Source organism: Falco naumanni, chromosome 13 (genome assembly GCF_017639655.2).
Source record: "Falco naumanni isolate bFalNau1 chromosome 13, bFalNau1.pat, whole genome shotgun sequence".
Taxonomy (NCBI): Eukaryota; Metazoa; Chordata; class Aves; order Falconiformes; family Falconidae; genus Falco; species Falco naumanni.
Window position 1 is genome coordinate 995,820 of NC_054066.1, and position 23,313 is coordinate 1,019,132.

Genomic DNA, 23,313 nt, shown 5'->3' on the forward strand with positions numbered 1-23,313 from the left:
ACAGGACAGTACCAGCCTCTTGAGTCAAGCTGCAGAAATGTGTTTGCACCCACTCTGCTTACCCTCTAACTCCCACCTTGCTAGGAGCTTTATAGATCTGGAAGAAATGCCTGACCAGAGGGGTTTTAGACTGGCTACTCCTGACAGGATCAGCCACAAACTTAGGTTTATGAGTCAAGAACAGACTGACACATTTGTCTCCTCCCTGCCCTCACCCATTACAACCATGTCTGTATCTCTGTCTTCTAGCAACATTTTCCGGTCCCTCAACAGCAAAAGGCCAGTTGCTTCACTTACCAGCTCCTTCTGGATGGCAAGAATCCTGTGGCGAGCAGCCTCACAGTTTGCTCTCTTGCCTGTGATAACAATAGTCTCTGAGTTGCTGTTCTCTGCTGGGAGATCAATTTTGGTGTTGCTTTCTTCACGAATCTGCCACAAAGGAAAAAAAAAAATCATCTCAGAAGTGTCCCATGTCAGAAAAAAGCCCTTGCAGGCTATATTTGACATCACCAATGAGCAGGAGAGAGCATCCAGTGGCATTTTGCTGCAGGCAGTGATCATCATAAGCACTTGAGATAGGAAAAATATCTCACCTTCTTGATGTTGGCACCTCCTTTCCCTATGATGTTCTTGTGGAACTGTTTGAAGATGGGGACAGAAATAGAAAAGCTGTTTTCAACCTAAGGGAGAAAGGAAGAGAGAACTGAAGTTTACGCTGTTGTGGAAGTGAGGCCTGATCTCAGGAACTCTGATAAACAAGCTTCTGACAACAGGCTCAGACCCAAGGAAGCTCTCTATACGAGAGACTTGTAAGAATAAACAAAGGCAAGTACATTCCCCTATAGCCTTCAATAACAGGTACTACCCCCCTGCCTCTATTCAGCCAAAACAGCGTTGACAGCTCCCTCCCTCTTGAGGTGTTTTAGCTCTACCCAAGCCAGTAGAGCTCTGCTTTGCCCCAGGGTTATCCAGGCACGTAGGAGGGAACAGCAGACAGAAGACCTCCTTACCAGGTCTGCCACCATCTTTTGCATGTACTTGGTGCACTTCTCCACCTCATTTTTGGGACCTCTAAGTTGGACGATGTCACTCTTGTGTGCAGGGTCTGGGAAGTTGATGATAACCTGCAGGAGTGGTCATTTATAGTCAACTCAAGCAAATGCAAGAACCCTTGTGTCAGACACATGCAAAGGTTGGGGGGATCCTACACATCCCCTTTTCCCATTCAGAAAAGGGTAACGGTGTTAGCGGCCTCTAGCTAAAAGAACTATCTTCTCAGACACTTCTCTGAGCTACAGAGCCACTAAAGTTACGACTTCAGTGACGACAGGCCTACTAACCATGTAGGAAATAACCCCTCTGGATTCCTAAAAAGCCTTACCTCTGGGAATTTCTCCCGGATTTCCCGGATCCGCTCACCCTTCTGTCCAATGATGGTCCGGTGGAATTTCTGCTCAATGATTAGGTCCTTGGTGCGTTCATTTTCCTGATGAGAACAGAGCTCACACTGAGTGTTCAGCAGGAGAGCCATCTACTTTTAATTACCAGTTTGCTGCCTGACAGTTTACTTGCCAGCACCGTCCCTCTTTTCTCTAGACAACATTCACTCTAGGTTGACAGAGAAGGGCTACCCAAGGGAATAGAGGAAGACGTTTGCGAAGAGGAACTTGCACTTGTCATGAGACCCAAGTGCTCGGTGGGCAAGGGGCGCACACCCGCACCAGAAGGTTACAAGGGAACACGAGAGCCCAAACCCTGCAGTCTCCCAAACATCACATCCTACTCACTTACCATACGGGAAGCGAGTTCCAGCAGCTCTTTCTTGGCCTGTTGGACCCCCTGTGGGTCTCCTTCAATTCTGATCAGGTTGCTCTTCTCATTGTCCGGGGGAATGCGCACAGACACCTTGTAGAGGTCCTTAATCCTGTTAACTTCAAGGCAAGGACTGTGATGACGCAGTCTGCCAGGCAAAGACTTGGAAGCAAGGCACCTTGATTATGACTGCTTAGAGGCTGTTTTAAGAAGTAAACCTGCCTCTGAGGAGGGCTCAGTGGGGTAGGGTTGAGACAGGGGAAATTGCCTCTTCACCCTGGAGTTCAGCGAGAGCAGATCTGTGCCACACAAGAACCTGTACAAGTAAATACTGTGGCATCTACAGAGCCAATTGTTCACTTGTCAGAGCGAGGCATGTTTCTTCCCCAAACAGTATCACATTTAGAGCAGAAGATAATCATTCATTTCTATCCCAAATTCTTTTCTGGGGAGAAGCTCACCAAGCAGATTTCCACCACCCACAACTGGCTGCTAAAATGTAATCCACACAGAGCAACTTCAAAATAATTATAATAATAAAAAAAAATTCAAAACATTTCCTCCAGGACACATCAAAGTAATTCTGCTACTGTTCAAGCTCCCAAGATACTTTCACACATTAAAGCCATCGCAAGGCCTCACTGCCCGTTTATCTCCTTGTACCACCACCACTCCAGAAAAGCAGAGGAAATGTGATGGAGACGGCACACTGGGTGAGCTACAGAGCCCCCGATACGATCTACTAAACATGGAGAGTCTGAGCATGGGAAGGACTAGAAAGGCACTCCACTTACTGTTAGCTCCGTTCTTGCCAATGAGGTGTCGGTGGAATTTGTGGTCAACGTTGATTTCTGCGTAATCCATCCGGTTGATCTAAAAAGAATTGTATAGGGCCAGGTAAGGTAGGCCACGGCTTCTGTCTCGTGCCCTAAGTAACTGCCTACTGCCAGTATCGGCACTGACTCACCAGCAGTCAGCTACAAGCACTTCTCCTGCTATTAAGCAGAGCACAAGCATTCCTCTGGTTTGAGAAGAGAGCATTATGCTCATGAAACATTTAAAAGACTGATTTATATGCCTCTCCAGCTATAACAAGGAGAATCCTTCCTTCTCTGTATCAAAAAATTTAAGACCAGCTGCTCATTTTTTAAGAATGCTATGGATGAGTTTCATAACCAAGAGGTGTCATCCACCTGCCACACAATTTGTCTTCTGCAAGTTCGATTAAGCATGTCAAGACATCATATGGATGTGATAAACACCTCATCATCTCTGCTCTGTTGCCCCTTCTTCCCCCAGCTTCTTACTGGAACTAGTAATACCAACTCACCAGATCCTTGACCATGACTTCAATCTGTTCCTGAGCCACATTCACATCCTCTGTAGGTCCTTCCAAAGTGATTTTATCCTCTCCTTCAGTGAATTCAATGTGAACCTTGAGATGAAAGACAATGAATCTCTTAAGAATTTTCCAAGATCCAAGCCAGGCCAATGCTGTCGGTCAGGCCTACGCCATCGATCCCTGCCACTAAGAGACGCGCTCCTTCCCAAAAAGTACAAACAAAATTCCCGCAATTTTAGAAGTCAGTAACTTAACAACTTTGGCCATATGGCAGTGCCTAGAGCCCAAGGCTCTGGTGCCGTCCCGGAGTCTGCAAGGGCTTTGGAGAAGTTACTCATCTAGCCTTTATCTAGATACCATCTAACTCACCAGGGAGAAGCCTTGTTGCAGCCGGCATTTCCAGGTATCCTACTACATCAGTTCTCGAAACAGCACCACATAAAGCTTCCTTGGAAGGGCTCAACCATGACAATAACATAGGATGAGCAGTGTTTGCAGCAGTAAAGAAGAGGTTTCCTTTTAATAGCGAAGATCTGTGTCATTTGCCCCTGGTTTTACCCACGCTAGAATATATCTCTCTTCCGTGACGAGTGATCTGGACTAAACCATTTTCTACACTGGAGGTGCTAAGCTAACCAGCTCATCCATACCTTTGGCATCTGCTGAGTTATTTTGGCCAGGTTCTGTCCTTTCTTTCCAATAATGAAACGATGAAGCCAAGAGGGGGCAGAGACCGAGGAGACGGTAAAACTGTTGGCCTGAGAGACAGAAAAACAGAGCAGCTGTTTGATGGACAAACTGGAAGAGGCCTTCACAACAATTCCGTTCCAATTCCCATGCTGCACCTCCGGTATTGACTTCTAAGCTGCACCTCTAACGGCCCAAGAGAGTCCACCCCCACTACACCTGTCAGTGCTCACAAATGTATCTTCATGGGACCTTCAAAGAAGGCCTAGCCCATTTTGTCAGTACCTTTGCATAGACTTCAGTCAATGCTTGCCCAAGTTTCTCAGGCTCGCCTCGCAGTATCACCGTCTCCGAGCTACTGTCAGTGGGTGGGATCTCGACAGAGACTCCAGTCTTCTCCAAGATCTCCTGCAGGGAATTCCCCTTGGGGCCGATGACATACTTGTGCTGGGACTTCTTCACCTCCACTGCAATGGTAGTAGTCTTCTTTTTCTATAGGGAAAAACAGGAAAGGAAATATATTTTCCACAAGGAAAAACAGCCCAACAACCCACAACAAGGATATTCACAGCAGCGTTGGCTGTGGGAAATAAACTGGAGTGACATTCACTCTTCAGCGACTTCTACTTATGTAGCAACTTTGATACTGTCAGCTGGCCACCACTGTAGATGTCACACTTCTATCCTTCCTTAGTAGCACCGGTGTGAGCAAGAGCCAGGGGAGCTCTTGGTGGCCTGCTAACTCCCACGATACAGAAAAGCGAGAAATCTGTCACCTCCCTGACAGTATCACCCCAGCTCCCACTCTGCTGAGTGAGGAAACGGTAGGATTTGGGGTCATGTACTGCAAGGGCTGCTGAGCCAGATGCAACAGAGGGATGCACAAAAGTAGAACAAGAAGGGAAGAGTGCCTAGGAGCAGGTGCCAGGGGAAGGTGGGAAGCTTTATGGGCCATCCGTACCTTCTCTTCATAGATCTTCTTAACTCGAGCCACAGCCTGGGCTAGTTGCTCCTTTTCTCCTGTGAAGACTATCTCTGTCTTGTTGACGCTGGGTGGAGGAATGTTGATGCGCGTCCCTGTGTCCTGCATGAGCTCACTCACCAGCTTGTTGTAAGGGCCAGCAATGAAAGGGTGGTACACTTTCTCCACGTCCAGCCGCTCCACGGCACGCTTATCCTGGAAGAGCCCACAACAGACCTTGGTGGGAACTGCCCTCTATATTACAGTCTCTGCCAGACACAGCTAAGTTCCCAGGGCTGTCCTGCCTGACACTCTGGCCCAAGCAACCTTCTCAGTTTGCGGGCTTGTAGATCTCCACCTCTTTCAATCTACAAATACGGTTGCTGCTGCTGCTCCTTGTTTACGATATTCACCCCTGTGATCTCCTGCGTTATCTCAGCTGGCACCTAAGACGCTTCACTTCAACTATCAAATGCTTGTTTTGACTTCAGAGATGGACAAAACGCAGCACAAGAAGTTGCAGGACCTGGCAGTGGTGCTCATACAGCCAGTGGCACAGTATAAGTCTCCATTCAGACTAACATTAGCCACTGACTGTAGCCATGGTGGCTACAAACTTCGACTATACCATGGGGAAGCAAAATAGCTGACCAGCTAATGCCATGAGAGAGATCACTGTTCTGAGGTACCTGCTCAGCGGAGATAAGCAGGATCTCGTGCCGGGCCTTCTCAATCCCTTCTTTAGTGCCGGTGATCTTGATCTGGTTGCTGGGGTCATCCGGGCGGGGGATCTGGATTTTAGTTGCAGTTTTGAGCTCCAGGTCCTGCAGCTTCTCACCATTCTTTCCAATGACAAAACGGTGGTGCTCCTTGGGGATGGCAACTGTCGCTGAAGCCTGCAACACGAGAACCAAGCATCTGTGAAAAGCCTTGCCTGCACTGGCAGATCCACAGGAACAGAGCCAGGGAAAGCAAGTTAGATGCTGCTCAGTGGTACTACTGAGGAGCAAACACAACGCCTTCCCAGCACATTTTGTTTGAGGGCTGACACTGTACCAGTTGATCTACAGTGCCTATATACCAGGGGTATAAACCCCACCTTTCCCTCAAAACCCTTCTGTTTGCACAGGAGTAGCACTCTGAATTAGCAAAGGCCTTTAGATACAGATGAGGAGGTGCCTCTCCTCCAGTGTAAGACACTGCATCAGTACACCAGACAGCAACTGAGATGACAGCTCACAGGTGGAGTTTATCTGAACTCTGACATCTGCTGCCAAGGCTACAGAGAACAAGACATGCAGTATGACTCCTAGGAAACAGAAATTCAACACCAGAAACCTACTCCAGGAGGCAGGCAGCTAGAAGATGCTTACCGCTACTTAGTGGTAAGGTGTCTTCAGTGTAGCACATGCTGCTCCTGGGACTGCTTCTAGAAGGCCCCACATGGAAAAGGGGTCCCAAGAGCTTCTCTCAATCTACTATTAAAGGGCTGGTCTATAAAAGGGGTTCCTGACTTCTTCCCTTCTCACTGAGTTTTTACAGGTCTGGCAGCTGACGACTGCTATCGTGCTCTTGATTCCTGTGATTATGTAACTACTAACAGCAATCAGACAATTACAAATTAAGCTATAATAGAAAAAATAAAAGATCACGTGGTGTGACTTTTCAGCTCTGTGTACCTGTACTGGAGCCAGACAAGCCTCAGAGAAGCTGGAATACAGACACACCTTCCAGACCTGGGGCCAGGGCAGTAGGAGGTATATTTGAGAACAGTGGCTCATGGATCTGTGGTGGTACGACCTGAACTGTTTTTTCAGATGCACATTACGTAGTTTTGTTCCTTTCTCTTTCCTCTGGCAGGGTATGACACAGGGGCTGAACAGCACTAAGCAGACATGGTATTAACATCGCATTAACTACCTTTGACATTATACTTTAAAACACACTGTAACACCTGGCTGCGATACATCCTAACAAGAGCTACCACCCTGATTATGAGCTCAAGAATCTTAAGGTAAGAGATCAAAACCTAGAGGACTGAAGCAACTTAAACAACAGGTTTGTGGCTCCTTACCAGTGTGGCTTGAGTCACACAATGCAAAACCCTGACCCGAAGCTTTTGGCTTTTGGCAGGACTTCCTTTTCTCTACTTTTCTTTCTCCCAGCCTTCCACATTCTCCTCTGAAGGACTTCAGGAAAAGCACAGTCCCGTTCTCACACACTACTAGCTTTGTGTGTGAGGCTCCTGCACCCCCTCCAGCACCAGCACCTCAGTACAAAGCCACTGTTTGCAATTCAAGTGTTCCAGAGATTGCAGACTCCACGCTTCATGCAACACCACGGCCTGTAATTACCTTGGAACCCTATTTTAAGCCTCATTTCCATTCCAAATTGCCAATTGTGTGCTTTGAAAATATATGGCAAAGCTGAATTAGTCATGTAATAACGTACCTCTTTGGCTTACAAGCACACATGCCCAAGGGTCTCAAAGCATTTGCGAGTCTTGGGGAAGAGCAAAGATGAAGGCAGAAACAGTTAGATGCCCTCACCTGAGTCTGCAGTCGAGCGACAATCTCCTTCCGAGCCTTCATGACTGCTTCCAGCTTGCCAGAGACCATGATCGAAAGGCCCTGGTCCTTCGCGAGAGACAGCTCCAGGTGAGCTCCTGTCTTCTGCATGATGTCAAGGCAGATCTTGGCCTGCTCGCCTTCTCCAAACTGATTCATGTCCTTGTACTTCCTCTCCTCCAGCGGCACATGGAACACCTGCTCAGCCACGGGACAGACAAAAGCAGGGCACAGCAAGGTGTCAGTGTGCTTTTGATTGTCAGTGCCTCCCTCTCTTATTGCCATACAGGAGGACTTCACTGGCGTACTAAGTTCCCAGATTCATGTGACCCATCAGCCTTTCCAGTGGAGACACCAGCTGCAACTAAGGAAAGTACGAGGGCACTGCAGCAGGTAGTCTGTCCCAAACTGAGTGCCTTCCTAAAGAACGTGCTGGGGTGGGGGGGCGGGGGAATACTCTAAGGGATTAGCACTCACTCCTTGCATTTTGCAGTCCTCCCTTCAGGCCTGTTCCAGCTACCTGTGCAACAGGGATGCAGAGCTTTTTCTGGACAGTTTTTCAACACATCCCTCCCCTGCAGAGCAGTCCTAGCATTCAGCTGCAGTCTTCCTTGTGCCCCAGGGCAAAGTACAGCAAAGACGCAGTTAATCTGACATGCTAAGGGATTTCATACTCCAGGGAAAGCTTCACTTTACCTACTTTGGGGAGGGATGAAAAGGAGGGATATAAGACACCCACTTCCACCAACCTGAGTGATGACAGAAGCCTTTATTGGTCGGATTTTGCTCCAGGGCCCAGCAGGTTCCTGGGCAGCTTCCAAACATGGGGCTTTTTCAGGGAGCGGAGGGAAGGCTTCCTTGTAGGTTGGAGGATCATTCTCTTCTTCAGAGTTTAAAGCTGTTACTGGGGTGAAGCAAACAAGGCAATTGAGATGCTCTCCCCACAGAAATGCCCCTATTCGTAGGCAGTGCAACTCTATTTAGGCATCATTAACAAAGGACAACAAATGACTTGTCCACTACTATTAATCCTATTACAGTTATGCTTGTGGAGCAGCCAAGTCTGGAGCACAACTGACCCCAGCACAGCACAGATTGCAGTAGGTGCCATGAACAACCAGCCTTGTCTGAGCTGGCACTGTGGATGCAGGAAGCAAACGTGCAAGTGAATGGTGGCAGCAAACACAGCACATTATCGCCAACTTTGTTGAGAGGAGCTTAATCAGGGGAGAACAGGCCGAGCAGAAAGAAATCAAAAGGAACAGAGCAAGGCTGTAGGTCAGAAGGGGACAAGACAGACATATGCCCAGGAAGAAGGCAGAGAGAAGCAGAAGCACCCTAGTTGGGGCAGAGTCCAGGGAAAGCCTGTACCTTATGTCAGGGAAAGCCTGTACCTTATGTTCGACTCAGCTGTGCACTGGGCTGTGCCAAGCGGGCCAGCTCGCAGCTGGAGAATGGGTGCCGAAACCCATCAGTGAGTCAGTTAATACAGTTATACTGACTTTCCCCAGCACCTGGCTGAGCAAAGGAGGAAGTGACAATCCAGCACACTGATCCCATGAGGCTCTCTTGCAGCCCAATGACCCATGCTTGCACATGCCCTGCCCCATGGCTGACAGCATCGCTAGCCAGAGCTCTGTGAAGATCTGACGCTTGCCTCCGCCTGGCCCTGCACTGTGCAGCACCACTGATGTGCTCCTGTTGGTGGAAAGCCAGTGTCTGGCAGGCCACCAGTCTAGGAATGGCGAACGCCATGCCTGGACACTTAGGCGGAGCTGGAGGCATGGAGCGAGCTTAGCTAACAGCAAGGAACCTTGCCTGCACATCACAGGAACCCAACTGTGTCTCCTCACCTTTCACCTGCTGCTGAGTCAGGCCACTGCGGTGTTCGGCAAAGCTCTCCTGGGTCAAAACTGCCACGGAGCTCATCGTCGACTTCCCACCCACACACAATCCGGGTATGCCACTGGAAGAGACAGAGGAGGCAACACTATTACCAGCACCACTCGAGATGCACACAAGTCACTCCAGGAAGACAAATTATGTGTTTAGTGAGCACTTTTCCAGTTGGCCTCTTGAAAAGCACCTACAGTGCCCTGTTCTCTTGCTGAACCAGACAGAAACTCAGGGGGATTTTTCCTCATAGCACAGTGGGCATCAAAACCGAAGCTCCTCATTAAGAAGGCAGAGGATGTGCAGTCTAAGGTGGCTGTTGGAAAGGGGGACACCAGAAGCTGTTAAAGCATACTCTAATTAATCTATCAATTATTAATGGTGTGCAATTTTAAGACGAGTATCCGAAGGTACACGCAGTCAGTGCAAGACCATTGTGTAACCCTGGAGAGAAAACAAAAAAGGGCCCAGGATGCTGCCTCTTCCTGAAAAACTTATTTAGGTGCCTGAACTCCCACTGACTTAGGGATACACTCAGAAAGCCCCTGTGACAAGCAAGCTCAGCAACAGCAAGATCTTTGACTCTCCCAAAATAAGAACTTACCAGCTAAATGGTCAGTAGCCAGAGAGTCCGTCCTGTAAGCTGCCCGTTTGTCAGCCTGCCAGCTTTTGCTTTATAGGAAAGAAAAAAAAAAAGTGACTGCTCCAAGACAACAGGAAAACATGACACCCCTCTTACTGTACCTTTCAAAAGAGTACCACCTATACTGTGTTTCCAACTTGCACCCTATCCAAAACATTCTCACACTGAGTCATATCTCACCACACTTTACCTGTCATGTTTTACTAGAGCTACAGGCAACACCACCCCTATCTATTTCAACCTCACCAGCAGGAAACCTGGAGTAGCTACTCTTTCATCACACCAGCGACAAGAGCAGCCATCCAGTATCAGGCAAAAATACAGTCAATTAATAACAGATGTGCAAGACAGACATGAAATTTCAGGGTTGCAAGCAAGAGCATCAACATCTAGTCAGAGGAGACTAACAACCTGAAAACCTGCCAGCAACACTGCCATCAGTCAGAAGTTAGGAATGTAGTTTAGTGGAGCTTGGGTGAATCAACACAGACATCCTCACAAACTAAGGCAAACACTAGGGCTATCCACACACAGCTGCTGGTCAGTCCACCTCTTCATTTTTTATTGTAGTAAGATCATGCACCAGACACTGAACTGTCTCCAGACCTAAGTCTGCAAGTCAGAAGAACAAAGCCCATGGTGGTTTACATGGGCAATTTTAAATGCATACAACAAGACGGAACCAGGAAAAAAACATCGCTGTTGGTGGGAGCTTTAAATCTCCTGTATCCGGATCTGCAGATCTACTGAAAAAGTACTTAGGAATATAACTAAAAATGTAAAAGCTGGTACAGTATACACTCTTCCAGATGTACAACACTTCCCCACACCTGGAGTCCCCCCCAGCAGTTACGCATGCTCTGGCAGGTCTCGCACTCTTCTAAAATCCAGTCAGTGCTTCTGACAGCTCATGTGACCAGCAGCCCTCTCCCGCACAAACCCTGCAAGTGCTGCTCAGACCTTCCTCTGAACAGCAAACTCTGACACTTTTCAGTAAACTGACAGTTGCCATTTCTGACCTCCAAGTGCACCAGAAAAGGCTCCCAAAACCACAGCATCATTGATGCGGTGTCCTACATCACGCTTACACTGTGACACAGTACAGGAAGGTGACAGCAGCAGAAGGAATGGAGGGAAGAACAAGGACAGCGGTAATGCAACAGGGCCACACAGGCCTGATCTCCACCTCAGTGAAGGGTGAAGTATGTTCCCCTACTTCAACATGTCTCTTATCAGGCACAAGGTAACACCACCTGCGCTATCGAAGCAACAGAGCTAATGCTGCAATTAATCCTGTAATGATCTGCCACGATGAGGTAGCAGCTACCAGGCCGGCCAGCCAGCCCACCATGCTGTTTGAAGCACAGCTGCTGCAGCGTCAAGAGGCTCTGCAAGACATTTGCTGGTATATAGCAAAGGGTGGCTCAGAATCTGATCTCAGAGAAGTACCTGAGTTCTCCTCACTAGTGGTGGTTACCCCAAGGTGCAACGCAGAACCAAGGAAAGCACAGTAACGCACCTGCCCCAGGGTATTCCAGCAAGGCCTGCAGACTCAGTCTTGGCTCCTCCAGCCCACTGGGTCACTACTGAGGTGCCACCACCCCACTGCAAGCTGCAGACAGGAACGAGGGCAGGAGCAAGAAGCATCCTAGACATTGCAAGCAGCTGATGAAGTCTGGCTAAAGCCTTGCTAACAGCATGCATGGGTGTGCTCATAACTCTCATTTCTCAGGAAAGCACCACCTGGCTCATCTTGCATGTGCTCTGCTCCTTAGAGGAGGAGGGTAAGGATGACAAGTCAGCGAGTGACACCCAATATAGCTCCTGCCAGAGTGCCACAACCTCAAGGCACAGCTGCTGGTTTCACTGTGTTCACACCTGCTGCAGAGATCTTTCTTCCCTGTAGCCTCCACCTCGGAGAACAGCTAGACATTCAAAGAGAAATCTAAGGGCAGCAAATGAATTTCTGCTTCATCACCCATACAGCAAGCTAAGAACAAATGCTCTTCATCTCCAGTAACCTCAAACATCTGGTATATTTATTGTAGGCCCCAGGGATTCATCTCTGGCCAAAATCGGAGGTGGCCATCGGAACGGCATTTCAAATGTAACATCAAAACCAGCAGCCCAGGCATCACATATGGAGCCTACACATCCCCAACTTCCCACTTTAGGTTTTGAAACTAAGGTTACAGCTACGTCATGCCAGCGTGTGGCTGACTGGGTCAACAGGTTTTAAACTGCCTAGTTTATACACCGTATATAGTGCTGGTTTTGTGTGCCACAAGAAGTTTCAGAAGTCTGGGGCGCGCTTAAAGAGAACGAAATCATCCTAAAAATAACCTCCAGCAAGGGCCAGACCTAACCACACGGGAAATATTTGTACAAAGAGAAACTAAAGCAGAGCCATGAGTTACATTGCCAACACAATCAGTACTTGTGGACAGAAACGTCAGTTGTGTGTTATCTAAACTATATATAATAAAAATATTAGCATTTTTCTAATCGAGTCAGCTGCAGCCAGACGCAGCTAGGATGGCAGGCAGCAGCAGGGCTGGGCTGGCTGTGGCAGCCGCCTTCTGCCGCCAGGCCCTTGTGCAGTGCAGGCGACCCCTTGGCAGGCCAGGGGCCACACTTGCTTTCTGAAGACTGGGCTCTCCCGGAGCCCGAGGGCCCGGGCCCCGGCGGCCGGGGTGGCGCAGGCGGCAACGGGGCAGGGCCGAGCCCGTCCCTCCGCACCGGCTCCCGAAGCGGCCGGTGCCCCGCACGCAGCCAGACGCACACCGGGCCGAGCCCTGCGTTTACTCGTCCACTACCGCCACGGCCCGCCAGCTCCCGGGCTGTGCCGAGCTCTGCCGCTACCTCCCACCGGGCCCGGGGCTGGGGGGCCGCGCACTCCAGGGGCAGCAGCCTCGGGGAGCGCCTCCGGCGTGCGGCAGCGCCCGCGGCCCGCTAGGGCCTGGCCCAGGACGCCAGGCCGAGGCGAGGCGGGGCGAGGGAGCACCGGCCTCCACGGCCCAGGCCAGGCCAGGCCGGGCGGCGCCGCCAGCGCCACCTCAGCACTTGCCGGCACCGGGGGCGGGGCGGCGCGGCGGGGCGGGGCCCTTAAAGAGCTCGGCCGGGCCCCGCTGTCACCCGCGCCCCCCGCGCGGGCCGAGCCGGGGCGGGGGGGAGGGGGCGCACACCAACGCATCCCCCGGGTGGCACCGGGACCGGCGGCAGCCGCGGGGCAGTGGCAGCCGTGGCCCGGCGCGGCCCTCCGGGGTGCAGGCCGGGGGCGGCCGCATCAGGCTAAGCGGAGGGAAGATGCTCCCGCGGGGGTCCAGGTGACAGCCCCCGAGCACGGCTCCGCGCCGGCAGCGAGGCGGGCGCAGGGCTGGGCAGGTACGGCCTGGGTCCCCCCACCTCCGCGTCCGCGTAAGCACGTTCCCGGGGGCCCAGGGAGCAGGGCCGAGGCGCTAGCCCCCTCTAGCCACGACGGGAGCGGGCCGCCCGGCCGCCGCCACCCGGGGGAAGGCTGCCCCGCCTGCGGCGCTGCGAGGGATGATCGGGTGCCGGACAAACGCCCGCGCCGGCCGTTTCGGCTCGTGTCGGGCGCAAACCCTCCGAGCGGCCGGGCCGCCCTGCCCCGCGCCGCTAGCCCTCTCCGCCCGGCGAGAGAGCCACGCCGCGTCCCGGGCCGGGCCGCCCCCTCCCCACGCAGGCGCAGGGCCCAGCAGCACGGCTACGGGACGGCGCCGCAAGCAAGCGCTGCCCGACAGCTGCTGCCGGTACCGGCCGAGGCCGCGCCGCCGGCTGCCCCGAGCGGCTCCCGACGGACTTTGCCCGGCCGGCCGGCGGGAAGTTGGCCCGGAGTTTCCCGGTGGCGCCAACACGTCGGTGCCCAGAGGGAGGAAGCGAGGCCGCGCCGCGACGGGCCGCCCTCCCCCCCACCCCCCCGCCAGCCTCCACGTCGGCGCCGCGGCGGAGGGGCCGCCCCCCCTCCCGTGACTCACTCCGGCCGGTGCCCGCTCGCCCGCTCTGCTGGAGAACCGGAGCGCTCCTGGGAGAGCGGCGCGGCGCCCGCCCCAGCACCTATATAGGCCGGGCCGCTGCCAATCCCCGGCCCGCACGTCAGCGGGACATGCCCCTTCCCGGCGGGGCCGGCCCGCCACGCGTGCCCCGCGCCACCGGGGGCGCCCCGCCGCCTGCCCGCAGCGGAGCAGCGGCCCGGCCCGGCCCACGGGGCTTGGCGGCGAGCGGCTCGCACCAGCGCTGCGCGGCCCCGGGGCCCAGCCGCCGCCCGCTCCCCGCCCCGCGCTGACACCGGCGGGAAAGCCCCGGCCCCCTCCCTTCAGCAACGCACCGACGGGCAGAAAGCGCCGCCCGCCCGGCCGGGGCCGGTCCCCCGCCGCTCCCGGAGCCCAGAACCACTGGCGCCGCGCAGGGTGGGCGAGCGTGAGCGGCGCCCGAGAGCTCCATCAGCCCCAGAAGCCCGGCAGGCCCGGGGAGCGGCGGCCCCGCCGCCACTGTCTCGTCCCACAGCCGGAACCCGGCCCCGGGCGGCTCGTTCTCCTCCTGCAGCCGGTGTCACAGCTGCGGTCACCCTCCGCTGAGGCTCCAGACAGGAGAAGGGGCAAGGTAACAGCCACATTAAAACAACAACAACAAAAAAATCACACCCCCGCCTCCCCTAAGAGCTCCTCTTATTCCAATCTCTAATTTGGAAATGGGGAAAAGTGAAGGAGGGGAAAGGCGAGCCAGCAAGCACCATACCCTCCCCTCCTGCTGAGGGGATGTTTATTAAAGTTTGTGCAATATAGATGTTTTTAATTATTAGCCTTGCACCCTCAAGGAACTGAGGGGGGGAGTCGCATCAGTGTAAAAATACTTGGAATTTGCACTGATTTTTGCATTAGCTCAGTCTCTGCCCATTTTCCTACACAGGATTAATTTTCCTCATCATTCATAACTTGCACTTAGTGACTGGTTTTCTCATTCACACCTTGCTCTCTCCCAGGCCCTGGCAAACGAAACGCAAGAACCTGCTTTGTGGAGCTCTGACCACAGAAATTCGAGGTCTTTGGAATAACTGCTTTTGATTACACATAGTAATTTTTAGAAATATTCATATGCTGTATTTATGGAAACATAGATGGTATTTAGCCTGAAGTAAAATTATGATTACTTATTGAACCAAGAATAGGAGATTTCTCCAGTTTTCCTTTTAATCCTGCAGCTGGAACGACATCATTAAAGCACTTGAACTTTTTGACACAAACAATTTATCACTGGAAATAAAAATACACTTGTGGGTGAGATCGGGAAGTCAGTCAAAGGGAGGAGGAGAACAGTCATGAAGAGTTGACACCCTGCCCAGGCACCACAATGATCCATCTCCCCCTCCCACCCGGCCTCTCCTCACAAAGTCTGGCCAGTCTCTGCAAGGATGCAGGGACACTGCTCCAAGCACGGGGCTGCCGCACAGAAAGGCAGCAACTACTGCTGCCACGTCATATATGGTCCAAGAGCTGGCTCAGGCTCCTCCAACAAAAACTGGGCTGTGGATGCCAGCAGCACCCCATGCGACACACGAGCAGGCTGATGCCTATGGAGACAGAGGCAGCCCATGCAAAAGCAGAGCTTCAGGGACCGGGGCAAACAACAGCACCTCCAGACTTTGGACAACTTTGCTTCCAGGCAGCAGCAGGGAGTGTGGAGGGGTGGTGCAATTCAGGACTTTGAGACAAATGCTCTGAACTTCACTCAAGATGCACAAGGCTTTTCTGGAGCTTTCACTCCCTTGTGTTTATCTCCCCAGTGCAAAGCAAGCAGCCTCCTTTCAACGCTCTAACTTTGTTGCGTCCAATTAACTCCGACATAAGCAAGTACTGCGATCCCTTGTGCCGGGGAACCGGAGGAATATCTTACCAAAACACCAACATCCTTCTCCCTAAGCTCCATCTCCTCACCTGGTTCAGCAGGGACCCTCTGGGGGAACATGCCACCTTCTGCCTATGAGACAACCATATGCCCCTCTCCTGCTCAGCCTGCGTAGTGCTGCTGCAGTCACCGAGGTTGCTAGGACATGATGGATTTCTGGCTTTTATCATGGCTTCCTCTCCAGGACTGTTTAAGAGGAATCTTCCCCACCTGTTTCTGTAGCTCTTCCATTATTTGTAGCTGCAAGTGGTGGGAGGGAAGCCTGCCAGGCCCAGAAGTTAACTGGAAGGCCTAGAGCATCTCACTGCATGCCACCCTCAAATGATTTCTGCTGAAGGAAACCTGTCGCAGGCTGTACTCCTTAGAGGAAGATCTTCCACAGGGGAAGAGTTCACCTTTCCTCCTGCATTCATTAAGTACAGAAGTGTCCCACACATGGACAAAAGCACATTTAGAGGGTGTTAGGAGGCCTGTTTCAACCTGCTGCTCGTCCTGCCAGCACAACATCAAACATCTGCGTCTCACCCCGTCCCTCTTCTTCAATAAGGCAATGGGATACAGGCAGAGAGAGGCCTGCAGGGGCTTCTAAGTGCCTGTTATGTCTACCTGCTCACAAGTGCAATCTCACATTAACAACAACAAAATATGCTGGTCATGGAGATGAGTGTAAAATGGTTCCTCTGTAAGCCAGGTGTAGGAATTTTTGGTAGCTAAGGGGAAAGGAAACAGAAGAAGGTATCCAACCCCTGGACAAACACTAACCTGCCCCTCCTCCCTCTATCATCCCAATATTTTGACAGCATTATGTCAGAGCCTGGCTTCACGACTTGCAAGAACAACTGAATAGGAAGGCTCCCAAGAAGAGCACAAGTGTGCAACAGAAAGGGTGAAAGATTGGGTACTGCATAGTTTCCACGGCTTATCAAATTGGCAGCTCATATCAGCAGTCTGCGGGAGGGCACAGAAACGGGACCAGCAAAAATATGAAACACAGAGATAAAACAAACAGAACAGGTTTGGTGTTTGGTGTTTTGGAACATGTGTTCACCAGTGTGAAAGCAAAGGAGTTAAGAAGCTTTCCATAATCACACCACCGCAGGACTCCTGGGGAAAGGAGAAGAAACTTTCAGCTCCTTAAATCACTGGAGCAAAGACCACAAAAAGGTTAGTCTTTCCTGGCACATTCACCCTCAGCTGAGGTAGGATTCTGCAAAGGGTTTCTTCTAGCCCATTCTTATTTTCTACTGTTATAAGAGATCTGTATTTTTCCTGCCAGAAACTGCAAGCCTTATTTGGAAAGCAACCCAACCATGCTCCAAAAAGCGTGTGCTGTGAGTTCATTTCCTGTTAAATGTAACTCCAGATTTCTGAAACTGTACAAACAAGCACCCTTATCTCACACACTGAAGTCACCACCACCAAAGAACTACCCATGAAAGTATCCATTTCGGCACATCCCTCACCAGTGGTAGTATAAAGAGAAAAAGGGTGGGGAAATACTTTGCATCACACTAGAAAAAGAAGTGGAAGAGGATTCAGGAGGCAGGGCACTCATGCTGGAGAGTAGTGAGGTTCTCAGCCAAAGCAAGCAATATATGCCTCTCAGCTCTAAAGCTATTGCTGTGGCTTGCCACGGGATCTTCCAATAAAATGGTTTTATTTCTACAGGAAAACCTCTATTAAATTGAAGTTAAGGGTCAAATCATATAGATCCTTCTGCTAGGAGAATGAAAACAGTTCCATCACGAAAAATGACTGAACATGAGTCCACGTTGCTTATGTCTCAGTTACTTTGAGGCCAGATTTTCTTTATTCACCATGAGGAAGAAAACTTCCAGGGATGTGCAAGTCGGGCACCTCTCTTCCCCATTCACACATCAGTTCTGGGAAAAAATGATTCCATAGGCTAAATACTGTCCCTTGGCTGTACTTCATGCAACTCCACCATCTTCAGAAGCCCGCTGTAAATGCTCAACTAGAGAACTGCTGGTAGAAAGAAAAAAAGTCTACCCAAGCCTATATACTAATCTCAATGCCAACCATTTAGTCATGTTGTGAAAGAAGGGAGGGAGGTGAAAGGAAGCTGAGCGGCTGCATGTGTTTGTCTCACATGGGACCTAGGTGGTGTAAATAAGAGGTCCCAGGGGAGTGCAACACCACTTGCCTTTCTCCTGGTAAACTTACATTGTTTATTGAGGGCAATTCTCTTGCACAAGCAGAAGAGCGGACCAGACACTGAAAGCAGGTGACTAACCTCAGCAGGACTCTCAAGCCAAAATGGTTGTTTAAAAGACTGACTTCTTTCCTGGGCACCCTGACAATAAAATTATGCAATCATCAGCTAGCAAAAAATATGTATGCTGCTCTTGCTAGACGATCTCAGGGTGCTCTATAAAAAGGGGCAAGCAAAATAGGTAGGAACAACAGCAGAAACTTACTGGTGCAGAGTCATAACGTAAACAAGTAGCTTCAAGCCCTCTGCAGAGAAAGGAGAAGCTGCTAGTGTAAGGGGTAGATACACATTTCACACAGGGACACCACGAGAAAACAAGATGTAGTGGTTAATGCAGACAAATTAGTCAAGAGACTTAAGCTCTACTCTTAGTTTTGCTGCCGATTTGGTGAATTGACCAGCAAAATTCTCTCAGTTGTCCCGGCTATGAACACACAGACGTCTTTATTTACTCTGTGGACTCATCATTTCATTTCAGGTTGTTCAGAAAGCTGTGATTCTTGGATGCCAGGTGCTTTGGCAAAACAAATGCTGTTTCAGAGATGAGGAAGAAAGTCAATGGACAGTTTAATAAAATCAATCCAAAAGCAAAGCAAAAGGAAGCCACAGGTCAGAGTCCATCCTTCCACTTACACTGGGAGAGAAATCTGATTATTTGGCTTTCAGGAGAAGTTAGGATTGCAAATAACCAAGATAAAACGGAATAGATAAAATGGAATGAGATGAAAACAGAAGAAATACATTCAGACCAAGAACAACTGAGATGAATTTCCCACCTGTATTTCTGAGATGGTTATAGGCAAATTTAGGAATTGAAAAGGTTGTCAAAGTAGACGCAAATTTCAGGTTCTTGGCCCTGGGGGAGCCAATTTTAAGAGGAATACTTTTTAAACAGAGGAACTTACTTTATTTCACTTTGTTCCTGTGTTGCCTTACAGTTTCACAGTCATGGAAAACACTAACCTGACTCAAGAATGGGAAGAGAGATTTGGAAACAAAGACTCCTGATATATTGCCTGGAAAGCGGCAATAGCACAGAGTAGCACAAGTGAAAGCAATCACAGAAATTCAGAACATCTGACAACAGGCTGGAGGTCTCAGATTCTGGTATCTCTAGTCCAACATCCTGCTTGAAGCAGGGTCAGACCAGGGCATTCAGGGCTTTCTTCAGTCAGGTTTCAGAATCATAGAATTATTTAGGCTGGAAAAGACCTTTGAAATCATGAAGTCCAAGCATTAACTTGAAAACCTTAAAACTGCACAAACTTCCTGGGCAACCTATTCCAATACCCGACTACCCTAACAGTGAAAAAGGTTTCTTACTTGCAGTCAGTCAGAACCTTTAGTTTCAATTTTGGCTCTTTATGCCAATCTCAACTTGCTTTTTAATTTAAGTATCTGCCATACTGTGTGCTCATCACACACTGGTGCTTTCAGAGTGCTGCTGCAGCACTGCTCTCTGTTCAACCTGCACTGCAGAAGGGAAAAAAACCACCTTCCACAAATAATTAGCTGAGAGCAAAGTCTGTTAATATCACAGTTACCCAAGAAGTGAGGACTGCAGAGACACTGCAGAACACACACAGTTTGCTTTCTGTTCTTCAAAAAGAACTCTCATTTCACCCTCCTTTGGCTACTGGGTTGGAGTTCTTTTGTTTGTGTCTTCAGCATCTCTTGCTCCCTTCTCCCTTGGACACTGCAATATAAAATGAACACGTGGCAATTTTCTCTCCGTCTCTCTCTTTAAAGAGATGTTGCCAGAAGCTCTCATGTACTACACATCCCACAGCTTGGAAAAGCAAGGGACTTGCAAGTCCTAAACTTACCCCTTTTTTGTATTAACTGTCATATATTTCAAAAATTCAAAGCTGACCACATCCCTTAGCTTGAACCTGTCGCCGTGCTCCCTAAGACCCTCTTTACAGGTACTCTTTAAGCTGATGTTTTACAGGGCAGAATTGCTGCTTGCAGCAGTTTGTAAAAATGACAACTACATCTCTTCACAGAGATTCAATTAGGTAAATGTATACAGCAAATGAAAAAAAAAAAAGATAAAAGTGGCAAACTAAATGAGACACCCCAAATGACATTTTTCAGGGGGACAGGGAACAATTTGCAACTTAAGCATGGAAACTGTAAACAAACATTTGGTTTAGTCTTTTTTTTAAAAAAATCTTGCTTAGCTACTTTAATTCTAGGTATTGTAGAGAAAAACCTAAACAAGGTTGCTCACAGCTCCTGTGAAAGATTTTAAGGATTCCTCAGTTACTAATGTTTACTGGATAACAAAGACTTAAGAATGCTGCAGCTCCATTTTTATAAACTTTTTATGTGCTCTGGTATGTTTTCCTCAGAGTTCCAGTTCCCCAAGTTGCACGGCTTCACAACACTGTCCAATTTTGTAATTTTTTTTCTTTATTTCTATCTTTCAGTTACAATAAGCAGTTTGAAAATACGACCCAGAAAAATAACCATTATTGTGACAAACAAAAACCTCAAAGAATAAAATAATTTAACTTGCAGGGAGGCTAGTGCTTTGTTTGGAGAGGACCAATTCCAAGTTGAAAAAAAAGAATCTTCAGTTTGGCAACAATTCCTCTGAAAAGGCTTTAAAGTAAATATCTGATTCCAACTGCCACTTTTAAAAAGTGATGATAGGCCCCTTGCTATTTAAGCGCAGCCTTCCCTTTGTCCTATTCATAGCACATGCAACAGGGGCTCAACATATCCACTGACAAGCACTAATTCCTAATCTCTACTAGGCCAAGCAAACGGCTCTTCATGTGTTAGACAGAATTACATCACGGTGATCTAAACTGACAGTGAAAAAACCAGACAGTCTTCTCTTCCAAATCTGCAAGGCCACTCTAAGCCTGCTATGAAAGAAAAGTGAGAGAGCGAGAACCCAGAGTAAAACTATGTCCACTAATTGTTACAAATAATATTATTTTATGTTTAAAACCTCTTTTCATAACCAAATCATTTCCAGTCCCACCCTGGTCATCTTTGGGCTGAACTAGAAGGGTACATGTGCCATTCTAGAAACAAATTTTTTGCTTTGACACCTTATGCCATACATCCTCCACCCACACATTGTTACTGCCTTTTGGATTAACAGAGCAGTGCCCTGAGCAATCCGAGTTTTCAAATAAAATAAATGGGTTAACATTCCTAAAATTTCCAAGAACTCCTAATCTTCTCTGAATACTCACTGCTTGCTCTCATTTTCACCCACAACTCTGCTGCCATCAACAGAGCCATTAACTCAGTATTTTAATTTTGTGAAAAAGCAGCAGGTGTAGAATGTTACTTTTTAAGTTTCCTCAATGCTATTTAACCAGCTCTACTTTTAAGCAACACTCAAATATCTACAGCTTGCTATTCTCCAGAGATCTCAAGGGCCCTTGTAAGACCATGCCCCTAAATCCCAGCAGGCTATACCGATTGCTGAAGCATTCACTTTGAAAACAAAAGCATATGCAATAGCAGGCCAGCCATAACATATCCCCAGCCGTACTCTCACTGTGCCTGCTCTGTGAGTTGTTCTTCTCAGCTTTCCTTTCAGCTGCTCCAATGCAGGTTTACCTTCAGCTTTATCACTTGAACAGAGATAACAGCAAACTTACTTTCTACTGTGCAACTGGGAACAGCCAGGGCTGGTTTGCCCAGGGCAGAGTCCCGCTCCCCTCTCTGGGAAGTGCAGGGGAGGTCGGCCAGACAGCCCACCGGCTCTCCAGTGCCTGCTGGAGACAGGCACACACCCCCACCCCCACCCCGCAAGCTCCTCACCCCAGGCTGCAGCTGGGGCACGCAGCAACAAGCCCATTTTCATCGCTCCTGGCCTCTCACCCCGCTGGGGCTTTCTCTTGGCTTTGCCTCTGTCCCTGCCGGCAGGGAAACCTTCCTTGCATTAACTCTGACCCTTACTCTCTTCCTTTCTCCTAACTTGACCCATGTACCCATCCCATGCCCGATGTCCCTGTTCGTGCCACACAGCATGGCCTAGGCTTTGTTCGTCGCTCATCTTTGGCAAATATCCAGTTTATTTTGTGAAATATCCTGTTTAATTCTCAGTGCCAGAAATGCAGAGACAGACAGAAACACAGCAGCAGGAACAACAGCAGGAGAACCAGCAAGTGGCACTACTGCAGGTACCACCACCTGAAATTGAGCAGCAGCTGTCCAGGTGTTCAGCGTTCCTCCAAAAAAAGGCCTTTGCTGATTTTTTCAGACAACCCACTGCAAAACATTTGAAATACCAGTCAACCAAACATAGCAGGGGTGCGGGAAAGCAGACAGGGGAGTGATGCCCATGCTGCATGCCAATACCCTAAACCAAGCCTGACATTTCAATGATGCGATGAGATTATTCTAGTTATCCATTCTCTGCTGAAAAATATGCCAGTTTTTTAGCTTTGTGAAAGCTAGCCATACCTGCCTCATGATATTTACTGTGAGATATTACACCAGTAACCTTCCTTTAAAACCAGAGTCCTGATATGCACCTTTATCACCTGGCCTGCATACACGCCAGGCAGCACTTTCATGGGCTCTGACAGAGACCTTGACAAGCAATTATCAGCTTAATAACACAAGGAGAAGGCTGCGTCCTGTCACCTCCAAGCTGAATAGCAATAGTCAAAACATGACAGGATTCCAAGTATTTCCTCCTTAAAAGCTAGTTAATAGCTGGGATGTTGCTAAATGCATAGCTACAGAACACAAGTATCAACTGTTGTGATATCAGTGCATGCTTCCAGAAATTTCAATGCACAGGTATTTCCTGTGCAGGTAAAAGGTATGGTGTACACACATGTTATATGCGTAGATGCTTTTACCAGAATTGCCCCAATTTGTGACATATGTTTGCATGCCAGTCACTTACGGTGTTCTGTTTCTTGACTTTCCTGTGGGTTTTTTTGTTGTTTGGGTGTTTCCTTCTTTGCTTCCACTAATAAATATATCTATCCATTCCATCCCCAAACTTTTCCCAAATGGTTCTTTCTCATCGGTGAAAAATCTTCAGTAAAGACAACCAAACTGTTGCAGGAAAACAGTTCCAGACACCGTGCTGATAAGTGTAAGAGAATCTGGTACTGCTGCCATTTTGTGTCAACAGGTAAATCCATTTTACTTTACAATTAAATTAAACAGTGTCATTAAGGGAGGTCACGTGAATATTACTGCACTATTCAATTCTCTCAAAGACAAAACTTTTCCTGTGAATCATCATTTCTTGGTGCCTTACAGCAA

General features: G+C 49.3%; 1 protein-coding gene across 3 annotated transcripts in view; it reads right to left on the minus strand.

Annotated features, from left to right (window-relative positions):
- The window catches only part of LOC121096889 (high density lipoprotein binding protein), a 38,342-nt gene that overhangs the window by 9,525 nt on the left and 5,504 nt on the right, over positions 1-23,313 (minus strand). For 2 of the 3 annotated variants that reach the window (XM_040613478.1, XM_040613476.1), the window contains exons 2-16: positions 9,867-9,934; positions 9,223-9,335; positions 8,119-8,273; positions 7,352-7,567; positions 5,492-5,698; positions 4,803-5,018; positions 4,127-4,333; positions 3,805-3,912; positions 3,143-3,247; positions 2,607-2,685; positions 1,792-1,931; positions 1,382-1,486; positions 1,011-1,124; positions 594-680; positions 298-429 (exon numbers count right to left, since the gene is read on the minus strand). In XM_040613478.1, the coding sequence (XP_040469412.1) occupies positions 298-429; positions 594-680; positions 1,011-1,124; positions 1,382-1,486; positions 1,792-1,931; positions 2,607-2,685; positions 3,143-3,247; positions 3,805-3,912; positions 4,127-4,333; positions 4,803-5,018; positions 5,492-5,698; positions 7,352-7,567; positions 8,119-8,273; positions 9,223-9,298 (1,947 nt within the window). In that variant the 5' untranslated portion in view covers positions 9,299-9,335; positions 9,867-9,934. Of the gene's footprint in view, positions 1-297; positions 430-593; positions 681-1,010; positions 1,125-1,381; positions 1,487-1,791; positions 1,932-2,606; positions 2,686-3,142; positions 3,248-3,804; positions 3,913-4,126; positions 4,334-4,802; positions 5,019-5,491; positions 5,699-7,351; positions 7,568-8,118; positions 8,274-9,222; positions 9,336-9,866; positions 9,935-13,900; positions 14,013-23,313 lie in introns of those variants that run through there. The other variant, XM_040613477.1, reaches the window with a different exon arrangement.